General features: G+C 33.5%; 1 protein-coding gene across 2 annotated transcripts in view; it reads right to left on the reverse strand.

The window, feature by feature from the left end:
• Positions 1–14080, reverse strand: part of IFT74 (intraflagellar transport 74) — a 164128-nt gene that overhangs the window by 80813 nt on the left and 69235 nt on the right. For both annotated transcript variants that reach the window (XM_053571127.1, XM_053571119.1), the window contains exons 3-8: positions 11917–12052; positions 9522–9570; positions 7103–7201; positions 6869–6929; positions 4080–4139; positions 2850–2911 (exon numbers count right to left, since the gene is read on the reverse strand). In XM_053571127.1, the coding sequence (XP_053427102.1) occupies positions 2850–2911; positions 4080–4139; positions 6869–6929; positions 7103–7201; positions 9522–9570; positions 11917–12052 (467 nt within the window). The remainder of the gene's footprint in view (positions 1–2849; positions 2912–4079; positions 4140–6868; positions 6930–7102; positions 7202–9521; positions 9571–11916; positions 12053–14080) is intronic.

Genomic DNA, 14080 nt, shown 5'->3' on the forward strand with positions numbered 1-14080 from the left:
GAAACATGAGGCACCTTGTTCTAAGTAATCTATTATTCCACCAAAATATCATTTCTTAATTATAATATATAAATAAAATAAATATCTGAATAAACAAAGAAAAATAAATGGGTACAAAATTAAAATTACATATACTTTTGAAAGGGCAACTGATTTTGACTAATATCAGACTAGAACGTATAGAACTTCAGAATTGGAAAAGAATCATTAGTTCACAAGTAGGCACATAAAACTGAATTAAAAGCAGATGTCTAAGTATTATTATAGTACTATATCAAGGCTATCTACTATAACCAACTTATTATGAATAGGTTTTCTATAATAAAGGGTCCTAACACACTAAACAGTGGTAATAAAAGAGAATAAAGTAAAAAACAGGAGCTCTTCACACTCCTTTTCTCAAGGTATGACATTTCCTGGTCCTTTTGATATGTAGAGTCCAGGTAGAACCATGTGTTATTGAGATGTTGGCCTACTAGTTAATACACCTACCCTCTTATTGCATATGAAAGTAAACTTTGTAAAAATAACTTTTGTTCTTTATCTCTTAGTCTCTATCTGCTGCTCTGGGTAGAGTGCTGTGGCTCTATCGCTCACAACAACCTCAAACCCTTGGGCTTGAGCAATCTTCTTGCCTCTGCCTCCCAAGTAGCTAGGATTACAGGTACGCCACAGTGCTCAGCTATAACTTTTGTTCTTAATTCAAATTTCTGATTAAAAGGAACAGGAAACCCTAGTACTTCATTCAGCTTCAATTACAAATTACAAATATACTTCTGAAACTGACGACCTCTTCAAAACAAATAACTGTATTTGAAAAATGTTTTTCTTAATAAACAAACCAAATAGACATAAATATCTATGACATTCTTAAGTTTAAAATCTTGGAATTATGTTTTTGGGTGATATATCTGTACAACATGTAAATAGAATATTTATAAATCTAGCCTGGGTATTATGTAACTTTCAAGATAAATGATGAAAATAAATGAATACTCTAAACTCTTTAAGGTCTTTTAGCAAGTTATAGCTTATATGTTTCATATTCTTTTAGGTACTCAGAAGAGTACCTTATACATAGCAAATGATAAATATCTCATAAATGGTTTAAAGTCAGGATAACAAAAAAAGGGGGAAAGTTGATCACCATAAAAGACAATTTATTTGTCTAAGGAAATGGTCTGCCAGTATTGTCAGTTTTTAAGAAAGTACTACACAGCAACATCAAATGATACATGTGGAAAAGTAATTACTTAAAATCAATATTTATCTTTCAAACATTTTAGCACTATTCTTTAATGTCCTATTCTTCATTAAATATTTACTATTTATGCATGATAGTATTATCTGGTATTAACTGAATTTTGGTAATTTTGGTTAATTATTACCTTTGTACTCAAAGACATTACTATTAGTTTCTGGGACATAATATGCTATGTGTTTATAAAAAACAGGTTATTTTCTTTTGTTTGCATTTGTCTTAGATGACATTTGATTCAGGTCAAAAATTTAATAAGAGCTGGGCGTTGTGGCAAGCACCTGTAGTCCCAGCTACTTGGGAGGCTGAGGCAAGAGGATCACTTGAGCCCAAGAGTTGGAGGTTGCTGTGAGCTGTGATGCCACGGCACTATCCAGGGAAACAAAGAAAGACTCTGCCTGAAAAGAAAAACTTAATGAGAAATAACTATGATAACTATATCTACTGCCACAGCTACTCTTATTGCCAGAATTAGAGTTAGTTGGTATTTAGTCTTTAAATAGGTTATATATAAAAATGCACATATAATCTACATATATAACATAGGTTACTAATGTAACTATTAAATATCAATGCTAATACAATAATGTAAATAGTCTACTGACATATAATGTGTCTTTCAATAGACTTGGGCTAAAATATAAAGTATAAAGTTAAAAGCCCAAGCTAAAATTACAAATGGTAACTATAAATAGATGTTCTTATCTACTTTAGATTTGCAGCTCCAGAGGCAAAATCCCATATATATATAATCTATAAGGTAATTTTCTTTCTATAGAATTAGGTGTTTGTTGTTTGTTTATTTGTGATAGAATCCTACTCTGTTGCCTGGGCTAGAGTGAAGTGGTATCATAGTGCAGAGCAACCTCAAACTCCTGGGCTCAAGTGATTATCCTGCCTCAGCCTCTTGAGTAGCTAGGACTATAGGTGTGTTCCACTACACCCGGCTAATTTTTCTATTTTTTGTAGAAATAGGCTCTTGCTCTTGTTCAGGCTATTTTCCAACTCCTGGCCTCAAGCAATCCCCCAGACACCCAGAATTTAGTTTTTTCATGGTAAATGAAAATGACAGATAACATAAATAAAATGTTTATTACAAATATATAACTTTTTTTGATTTTTGTTGCTGTCATTGTTTCGGGCCCAAGTGAAGTTTGAACTCACCACCCCAGTGTACAGGGCCAGCGCCCTAACCACAGAAATAAAGCAGACAGCCACAAATATCTAATTTTTTTAAATAAAAAAAGATTAGATTTTTTTTTTTTATGACGGCTGGGCACTCATACCTATAATTCTAGCACTTTAGGAGGCCACCGTGGGAAGACTGACTAAGGTCAGCAGTTTGAGAATAGCCTGAGCAATACCCCAGCTCTACAAAAACTAGAAAAATTGGTTGGGCATGGTGATGCACATCTATAGTCTCAGCTACTAGGTAGGTTGAGCGCCAGCAACAGAGTCAGACCCTGTCTCAGAAAAAAAAGAAAGAGGGAAAAACAGTTAAAATTTATAAGAAAATAAATGACTCACAAATTAAACTACCTAATAAAGCTCATTACTGAATCTGTTTGTGTTTGAAATTAGTTATACTTACGCTTGTCTTTCAGTAAATATGATATCCATACTTTGCGTCTCTCGATCATTTTGAGCTTTAAGCTGAATAAACAAAACACAGAAGTTAGTGATACAAAATTAACCTTTAAACAAAACTTTTTCTTTAAAGGCTATTCTGGCTATAAAATAAATGAGAAATTATTATAATAATCCTAATGCCACATATGAAGAAAAAACATACAGTAATTGTTTAATGAACAATGATACTAGACAAAAAGAAACCATCCTTTTAACAGTCATAGCAGTCTCACATCAGGAATATTCAATGTTCTTGAGTAATCTGTGAAATAATCCAATGTAAACTTGATTTATATAAACAGCATTTTAAGAATTTATCAGGTGTTCAATAAATACTTGATTAGTAACATGCTGAATTCTGAACTATCACAAGTTTTATTGTGGATTTGACCTGCATATACTCCAAGATGAACTCTATTTGTGCAAACTCAACCTGGAATAGTGACTTATCCCAAATAATTGACAAAAACACCAAAAGAAGTTTTTACTTTTTATATCTGTAATTAAGATATAATTTTTAATTATAATTCTCCTGTCTACTAAATTATCGTGGTTTCAGAATCCCAAATTTAGAAATCATTTTATAAATTCTGTGTTCTCATAGAATAGTCTTTGATCAGGTAAATAAATTATAAGTTATATAAGTTATGAGTTGGACATTATTTTCATCAAAATGTTTATAATCAAAAGAAGCCAGCTATTAACACATTTTGTTGTTTTCCACCAAATAATTAATCTACAAACACCAAACACAAATTCTCATCTAGCAATCAAAAGTTAGTATGTATATGTCTGACTTCACAGCTATTCATTTTTCTTTCATTGTTATAAAAACTATATAAAGGTAACATTTATCTCACTGAATACTCAGCTCCATACATGCAAAAATTAATGCAGAAGTACTGTAAACTAATTTATACACAAGAACATGAAGATGGCACTCTCTAATGCTGAGTGTAGGATAAGTTCAAACAAAGCTTGTAAACTGACACTGAACATCCAACCAATCTAAGAGGAGGTGATTTAAGAAGAACAATTAAGGGAACTCAACATATTATAGTCATATTTACAATCAGAGTAATACAAATTTCAAAAGTCCCTAAGGTCTTACCAAACTATTTCTAGATATAAATGCTTTGTTTTGGAGGATATGGTTTATGAATCTATTGTTTATATTTATAAATTTTCTTACCATGTTGTAATCATTCATTACTTCCTCCATTTCAGTATTGGTATTAAGTTTATCCACCAACTAAAAATAAAAATTTTAAAAACCCATTAATTCTCTATAATGAATAATATAGATATTCAGTCCTACAAATAATGAGTAATATGTTCAACATTAATATTTCCAATTATTTTATCTTCTAAGAGAAAAATAAATATTCAGCTACCTGAATAAGTATATACTATGCAGTTGGTCAATAACTACATTTTTTTATGTGGAAGAGTGAGTAGTAATAAACTATTCTTCCTGCAAATCATACCCTGTAGAGCTTTGCCTGCTCTAAAAAGATGGCTGAGCTTATAAAGAAGAGTACAGAAAAAGACAAAAATTTCGGGAAGATCTGTTACTCTTTTTCCTCCCCAGGGAAGAAGAGTATTAGCAGATTTATAAATTTAACTAGTGAAAATATAAAAAGATTTCTTCATTTTCTAAAAATTAACAAAAAAATCAACAGGGAAAGGCACAGAGAGAACATTATTGAAGGAAGCCTACTTCAACAGGTTGGGCAATGGTATCAATAGCTAACACAGAGTATTTATTTGTATCAAATATTGTTTTGGTACCATTATGTGTATTAACTCACTTAGACTTCACAATTAGTCTAGGAAATAGATATTATTGTCCACATTTTACCAATAAAGAAATTTAGCAAGTGGTAGAGCAAGAATTTGAGTGGGAGGTCTACTAAAAGCAAACTACTTGACTGTAATAGATTCTAAAAGTAGCTTTATTAATGTAATATATATTAGCATATGTTACCTTGTTCACTTGTTATATAAATAATAAGTGCTGGTTTGATTTAACATTTATTCAGTGCAACTATATGTCAGACACCTAGCTAACTGCTTTCTCTGTATCAGGCATTAGCTCATTAAGCCTACAGTGTATTTTATACATTCATATATTTATATAAAGTAACTGACATAATGCATTCCAGAATAACTAAAAATCTCTTCCATCAAATATCATTTCCTATCTTAAAAAACTATTTTTCTCATATTTAAAACAAAACATCATTTATTAAGAAAATCTCACTGGGAGAAGCACCCATAGCACAGTGGTTATAGCATCAGCCACATAACCTAGGCTGGCAGGTTTGAATCCGGCCCTGGACAGCTAAACAACAATGACAACTGCAACAAAACAATAGCTGGGCATTGTGGCAGGTGCCTTTAGTCCCAGCTATGTAGGAGGCTGAGGCAGGAGAATTGCATAAGCCCAAGAGTTTGAGGTTGCTGTGAGCTGTGATGTCACAGCACTCCACCCAGGGTGACAGCTTGAGATTCTGTCTCAAAAAAGAAAGAAAATTTCACTGAATATTAGTCCCCACAAAATATTAGACATTGTATAGTCCTGCAAATTTAAGATCCATAATATACTATAATCAGTAAAATTTTATAAGTACAATATAACAATATCAAATAGGTAAATCATAATTTGTCTAACTATTATGGTAGAATGTTTCTTACCTTTTCTAATAATACCTTCTTTTTTTTTGTTTTTTGGGTTTTTTTGTTTGTTTGTTGTTATTATTGTTGTTTTTTGTGAGACTAGGTGTCACTCTGCTGTCCAGGCTGATCTCAAACTCCTGGGACTCAAGCAATTAGCATGCCTCAACCTTCTGAGTAGCTGGGATTATAGCCACATATCATCATGCTCTGTAACACTATTTTTTTTTTTGAGACAGAGTCTCACCCTGTCACCCAAGCTAAAGTGCTGTGGCATCAGCCTAGCTAACTTCAACCTCAAACTCTTGAGTTCAAGCACTCCTCATGCCTTAGCCTCCCAAGTAGCTAAGACCACAGGTGTTGACACAATTCCTGGCTAATTTTTGTATTTTTAGTAGAGGCAGAGTCTCATCCTTGCCCAGGGTGGTCTCCAACTCCTAAGCTCAAGGGTTCTTCCCACCTAGGCCTCCGTGAGTGCTGAGAACATAGGTGTGAGCCACCATGCTTGGTCTGTAACAGTATCTTGGTAGGAGTAGTGAGATAATACTTTGTCTCTTCCATTAAATCCAGATACTGTTGCAGCCTACAGCAATGTGGGAATTGAAAGAAATAAAATTCTGACAGTAGAAATTTTCATGGGGCCAAGATCGCGCCAAGAATTGAGGCCATTATCAACACTGCCAAAAAGACTTTTGCTTCTGAAATTACACATTTAGAAGCATTCTTCTAAATATAAACATATAGTACATTTACATTATAAACTCTGTTGCAAAAGATTGCACACACTATTTTGAATAACACATATGGATAGAGGTAATGTGCATGCTAAATAATTCTTAAAATTTTATAATGACAATACTCCATAGAAAAGTATAATGCATTTTTAAAGCATTGACATTTTTAATGCCAACAAATTTTAGCTATTTTTAAAATGATTATTAAAATTTTTATTTTAATAGGGAAAAAGTATGTGTGTTTTTTTAAAAATACAGGAGAACTTGGTAAACAGTCTGTGAAGCTAGTGAATGATGCCCCATGATTATATCAATGTACACAGCTATGATTTAATAAAAAAAAGAAAAAAAATAAAAATACAGGAGCTATTAACAATGTGTTAAGCCAAGTTACGTCTATGGAGAGAAGTGAGAGAATGGAAAGGAGCAATTTCTTGTCAGCACTTTCTATGGTTTCAGTCTTTAATAATATGTATTCATGTATTACTCGGTACTTAAAATACTATATTTTTAAAGTGGTAAAAAGCAATGAAAATGTTCCAAGGAAATTTTCTCAGAAGAGAGCAAATACCATGTTGTAATCTGCCAGTTGTCCTTGAAACTCTTTGATTTCAACAGCTAAAGTTTCAGCCCTGTAAACATAAAATAAATAAATAAATAAATAAAAAGATGAACAATATGAATATATTAGATAACTACAAATTCAGTATTATAAATCAAAAATACTGAATGAGTTTTGAATGCTTATTCAGTAGTATGAGTACCTAAAAAAGATCTTGCATATTTTAATTGCAAAATTACTTACCTCTTTTCATATGACAAATACACTGAATTCTCTTGATTGTACATTTCTATTTCTTTCTGAAGTTTGTTAATTTCACTTGTAAGTTCGCTTATTTTACTTCTAATTGAAAAGAAATAAGAAAAGTCAGCAATATTTCTAATCCAGAAAAGACTCTTTCTAGTTAAACATAACTTACTTTTCATAAATGTGTAATGGTAATTAATACAAACAATTTTGTAAATCTACCTAGAAAAAGAAAAAAAGTTTAAGTAGCTTAATTTATTAAAAATGAGACATATCATATCCTATCCTACTCAACTGATGAGAGAAACTGATGTAGATTGACAAAGATGAAAATGGACCAGAATGGAGGACTGGTCGAACCAGTACAATCCACAGACAGATGCAGATACCTGTCATCTTCCTTGAAGTTTCTGCTATCCTCTAGAGAAACATTTCTGAACAGTGGCACTAATGACATTTTTGGGTCAATGAATAGTTAAGTACTTCATGTTGGGAGCTATCTTGTGTACTGTGGGATAGACAGTAGCATCCCCCCCCCACCCCACTGACCTCAGTTGTCACGACTAGAAATTTGTGTAGAAACTGCCAAATATTTTCTGGTGGGCAAAATCACCACCAGTTAAGAACCATTGCTCTAAGGCCAAATAATTACACAAGTAGCTAGAACTATTCTTTGGTGCAGAAGCACGGATCCTGGAGAAGAAAGGTAATGAAATGATCAGGAATAGCTATATTTCCTTTCCTTCTTTTAAAAGTGGGTGAATATCAGAAATACCATATAACTGATGGCTTTACTACTTTTCTTATTCATCTTAGCTTTGAGGAGGATGGAGAAACCTATACCCTTCTTTATTGCCTTCTAGGAGTTTGAGACTCAAAAAGAACCAGGTAATTGAGAATCAGTAAGGACTAAGAAAATAGGGCTTTTAGGACACAAAGGAAAGGTGGATTAAATGAAATGGACATAAGAGAGAAAGAGATACAAATGATGAGCCACAAAGAAGATAAAGTAAAATGGGAAAATGAAGATAGGATAGTAGGACATCTGTGCAGGGAAAATAGTAAGAGAATAAGAAAAAAGTTCCTAATTTAGAGATACATATTCAAAGACATATAACAAAGCTTATGAATTCAAAATGGAATACATTTATAGCAATTAATCATATATATATTTATGTAAAACTCTGCACTGATTGAAGTATCATTAAGTACACATTTCCTTTTCTTATTAGAGCAACTGGTGACATTTTAATGATATGATAATATATTTTAGAGTAATTATGAAAAAAGCATTAACAATTATTATCATAGATGAAAAAGTAAACTTTTTTGTTTTGTTTCTTTCCTTTTAAAAAACTTTTAATAAATTTAGTGTTACAAGTTGACTTCTATTACACATATATATTGTATAGTAAAGTCTGGGCTTTTGGTGTATCTATCACTCAAATAATGTACACTGTACCCCCACAAAAAAAGTTAACTTTAAATATGCTAAGGTTTGAATGTTTATGTTCTCTCCAAAATTCATTAAGTTGAAACTTAATCTCCAGACAATAGCTTTAAGAGGTAAGGCCTTTATGAGGTAATCAGGCCCTGAGGACTTTGCCCTCATGGATGGAATTGGTGCCTTATAAAAGGCTGGAAAGGCTAGCCATGGTGACTAATGCCTATAATTCCACCACTTTGAGAGGCCAAGGTAGAGGACTGCTTGGGCCCAGGAGTTTTAAGGCCAGTATGGGTAACACAGTAAGAACTTGTCTGTAAAAACAAAATATTAATAGTGGCATGTAACTGCAGTCCTGGCTACTCATGACACTGAGGCAAGAATATCACTTGAGTCTAGGAGTTTGAAGTTGCAGTGAGCTATCCTGGCACTTGTACTCCAGCCTGGCATGACACAGCAAGACACTAAGGATGGGATGGGATGGCATGGCATGATGGATAGGATAGGATAGGATAGGATGGGCTAGCATAGGATAGGATAGGATAGGGTAGGGTAGGATAGCTGGAGAAAACTAACTAGGCCTTTCTTTGCCCTCCTCTTCTACCATGAGGACGCCTACATTTCCTTCACCAGACACTGATCCTCCTGGCTATTTCATCATGGAGCTCCTAGTCTCCAGACAGTAAGAAATAAATTTCTTTTATTTATCAACTACCCAATCTCAGGTACTTTGTAATAGTAACACAAAGGACTGACACAAAATAAATACTTCACGTACATGCAAATATATAAAATTAGAATTTTCAGTGTAATTTATTATCACATGTATTTTGGAATATAGTGAAATCAACCAGATATTATGTCAGAATGCAAAATAATTCTTAAAACTCAAAAGATACCTAATTATTTTGAAAAGTACCACAGCTAAAACTTCTTGATCATGCACAGAAAAGATGTGTTTATTTAACATACCTAAGAAGCCCAAGATAGTAAGATTTGTCTAAAATTTGCCTCTGGGGACCTAAAAAAAAAAGTTTTTAAGTGTTAATGTTCAGTTTTAAAATGCCATTTTTATAGCAAGTCCAATGCACAACCAGAATACACTTTACAATTCTCATAGAGTACTCATGAATATCCTAATAAATCAAGAATAATCCCCGAAATGGAAAGGAAAACTAACATCTTAGAATCATGACATAAGGGAAGCTTGAATTAAGATCACAAGGATAGGACAGGGGAGGGGCTGTTAAGACAAGTAGACTCTACAGACAAGTAGCCGCTACTGAGTTTAAAGGAATTTAGAAGAGTTGTCCCAAAGAACTTTATACAAAGATAGAAATTTCTACACTAACAATTTGTAAGAAAATGGACAGTGTTCAGGGTTGAACACTTGAAATTTTGCTGGTATTACAGGGAAACTGAATTTTTACTTAATTTTAATTAAGTGGCTAAATGTGACTAATGGTTATCATATTGGACAGTGCAGATATTTCTCAATGTGAGCAAGACACTATGTTTTCTTTTTCTCAGAGACTTTTTTAGAAACATGATTTTACATTTCAGTAGAACTAAGAAAGTATTGCGAAGATAAATTCTCAATCCCTGTTGAGAGATGAAATGCCCAGCAAAGTGTATGAGTCCGGGGAGTACTGACTGTAAGGTTTATGCTAAGAATAGAAAGGTAATGCCTTATTATAATGAGAAAAGGGGATATACAGCAGCTAAGAACAAAAGTCACAGCAGATAGTGGTACATATTAGTAACAATCAGAAATCTCTCATATAAGGCTTTGAGGTATAATGGTAGAAACTAAGAAACCTCTAATGTAAGGCTTTGAGGTTGAGGTATATTGTTAGAAACTATCTTAAATGACACTGGTTCTGTTTTGAAAGAGGAATTAATACCATGAAAAATATTTGATGAATTCACTATAAAATTTTGGTATGTTTTTTACCCTCAATGTTTTTCATAAGTAATATTAAACATATAAACATTTCTGAATAACTTTTTATATTTTTTAAAGTTCAGATAATTATTATGTAATTTTAACTAGTATTTTCATACTAATTATTAAGCAAACATTTCTAAATAATCAATTGGTTTGTAATCTTTAGCAAGCTAAATGGTATTATAACAAAGATAATTTAAGTCTCCTGAAAGGAGTGACATACTATATTATAAAAGTAGTATGTATAATGTCTTATATTAATAATTAATTTTGTGCCAGAGGAATATCTTCATTCCTGATAAATCATCTGTCACAAAAACAGAAAAGAAAAGCTCTTTATATATATATATACACACCACAGATCAATTTTTTGACTTGTAACTGTACCATTATGCTTGTTTAAACACACATAGAGAAGCATAATGGGAGATTCAGTATAAATCTATGTGCTAGCCTCCTCATTTTCTATTCTTTTTTTTTTTTTGAGACAGTCTCACTTTGTCACCCTCTATAGAGTGCCGTGGCATCATACACACAGTAATTTCATACTCTTGGGCTCAAGCAATCCTCATGCCTCAACCTCCCAAGTAGCTGGGACTACAGGCACCCACCACAATGCCTGGCTATTTTTTAGAGACAGGTCTTGCTCTTGTTCAGGCTGGTCTTGAACTCATGAGCTCAAGCAATCCACTCACCTCAGCCTTCCATGAGCCACCGCACGCAGCCTCTTATTTTCTTACTTAAACATTGTAACAGAGTACTAAATTATCAGAAAGAGATAACATTTCTTGACTCTTCATAAATACACAAATACTTTAATAGGGTCATTTTGATATGGAAACTATCAATAAGTATTTCAGAATATTTCCATAAGGCTGGGCGCAGTGACTCATGCTTATAATCCTAGCACTCTGGGAGGTGGAGGAGGGTGAATTGCCTGAGCTCATGAGTTCAAGACCAGCCTGAGGTAGAGCAAGACCCCATCTCTAAAAATAGCCAGGTGTTGTGGCGGTACCTGTAGTCCTAGCTACTTGGGAGGCTGAGACAAGAGAATCACTTGAGCCCAAGAGTTAGAAGTTGCTGTGAGCTATGACACCAGGGCACTCTAAAAAAAAAAAAAAAAAGAATATTTCCATATAGTACTAGGAATCTAACTTTTAATCTTGAGCTTAAAGTTTCATGTTAAGAAAAATGAAAATAAAATAGCTTTTATATTTACATAGCTTTCTAGTTCACAATGTACTTTCATATATATTTTGTTATTTCACCCTCACAACAATTTTGTGAATGAAAGAATAAGAATTACAAACTATAATTTTGATTACACACTATAATTGTATGTAATATTACATGCTATAACTCTGATTTATAATATACTATACTTTTATGTAAAATATACTCATCTTCATAAACAGATACCTTTCATCCCAGTTTTCATTCCACTCAAACCTTGTTGTGTGACAGGACGATCAGCAACTTTGATTTGAGAAGACAGAACTCCACCTGCCCCTATGGGACCACCACGAGAACCTGGTCTTGCAGTCCCAGGTGGCATCTAAATGACAAACAAGATTTCATTTTTAGTAAAATGAAAAAAAAAAAACACTGTACTTCCACTATTGTAAAACTGTAAAGAGAATTTTTCTAAAATTCTGAACAGTAAAATTTATAAAATATTCCTTATATTTTTGAATGTCTGAAATATTAAATACTATTATTCATTTTAAAATTCTTTGAATATTTAATAATATATTTCACTAAAACCTTAAACTTTACATGTAGGTACTATTTATAATACCTCAAAACTGGAAAGGAGTTAAATGTCCACAGTCGAAAATGGAAACAAGTTGTATTACAGTACATAAAAAAGGACTTTACAGAAGAATATTTATAATTCCATTTTCATAAAACAAAATTATTTAAAGGATCATATAAAAAAACAGTAATAATGGGTGGCACCTGTGGTTCAGTGGGTAGGGTGCCGGCTCCATACAACAAGGGTGGCAGGTTCAAACCCAGCCCCCGCCAAACTGCAACAAAAAATAGCCGGGCATTGTGGCAGGCGCCTATAGTCCCAGCTATCTGGAAGGCTAAGGCAAGAGAATCGCCTAAGCCCAGGAACTGGAGGTTGTTGTGAGCTAAGACTGCACAGCACTCTACTGAGGGCAACAAAGTGAAACTCTGTCTCAAAAAAACAAAACAAACAAACAAAAAGAAAACGACACACACACACACACAAAAACAGTAATAATAATGTTATAGTTGACTTTTATTTTCTCCTTTATACAATTTGGTGTTTTTAACATTATTATAATGAGTATATGTTACCTTTAAAATCAGGGGGAAAAAAAAAGAAAATTTTCATTTTGGAAAAAAAAAAACAAACAAACAAAAAACAGATTTAATTCCATCATAAGATGGCCATTAGCACAGTGGCTCATGCCTGTAATCCTAGCACTCTGGGGGGCAGAAGAGGGAGGCAGGTAGATTGCCTGGGCTTACTGGTTCCAGATGAGCCTGAGTAAGAGTGAGACCCTGTCTCTAAAAATAGCTGGGCATTGTGGCAGGCGCCTGTTAGTCCCAGCTACCTAGGGGCTGAGGCAAGAGAATCACTTGAACCCAAGAGTTTGAGGTTGCTGTGAGCTACGGCACTAGAGCATTCTACAGAGGGTGACAAAGTGAGACTCTGCTTCAATTAAAAAAAAAAAAAAAAAAAGAGGGCTTATGTCATTCAGCAAGTATTAAAATTGTTACTCAACATGATTCTCTACTTCAGTTCTGTAACATCTAATGTAACATTATGTACCCCAAGGAAAGGACAAAAGGCTCCCTTCTTGTCAGTTCATATAGAATATATAGGCATGGAAAGAATAAAAAACTGAAACTATTCTAAGATTACCCTCCTTTTTCTCTTTATCTTTCTTACCTTTTCTGATTCTCTCCTCTCTACTAAAACATAAAGTAGTAAATCAAGCACAGGGTAGAAATTTTAGATAGGGGATGGATATAACCATTGCCATCCATTTTGGCATTTTAGATTCTGTTATCTAGCAGCCTTTAATCCTATCAATTATAGCTCTTAAGTGATTCTGCGAATTACTTGGGAATTATTTTGAATATGGGGCCCAGCAACAACACACACAATGGTTTGGACACAGAACACTGTCAACTATAAATTCAAATGAAGTAAGTTCGGGTTATTTTGAGTGATCTTAGCAGAGAATGCTAAATCTCTCCTCTTGATAAACCTTCCTTTTGGGTTTTCTGCAAATGTAACTGTGAGAATTACTCAAATAACTGTACTATTTTTGTTTTCCCTTTACCAGGTGAAAATATAGAGAAGAAAGTATAAATTAAAACTATACTACTAAAAAGAATGAAGTAGGCTGGGCTCAGTGACTCATGCCTGTAATCCCAGAACTACAAGAGGCTGAGGCAGGAGGATTGCTTGAGCTCAGAAGTTTGAGACCACCTGAGCAAGAGCCATCTCTACTAAAAATAGAAAAATCATGGTTGGCACCCAGAGTCCAAGCTACATGGGAGGCTGAGGCAAAAGAATTGCTTGAGCCCAGGAGCTTGAGGT

This window comes from Nycticebus coucang, chromosome 2 (assembly GCF_027406575.1).
Source record: "Nycticebus coucang isolate mNycCou1 chromosome 2, mNycCou1.pri, whole genome shotgun sequence".
In the NCBI taxonomy this organism is placed as follows: Eukaryota; Metazoa; Chordata; class Mammalia; order Primates; family Lorisidae; genus Nycticebus; species Nycticebus coucang.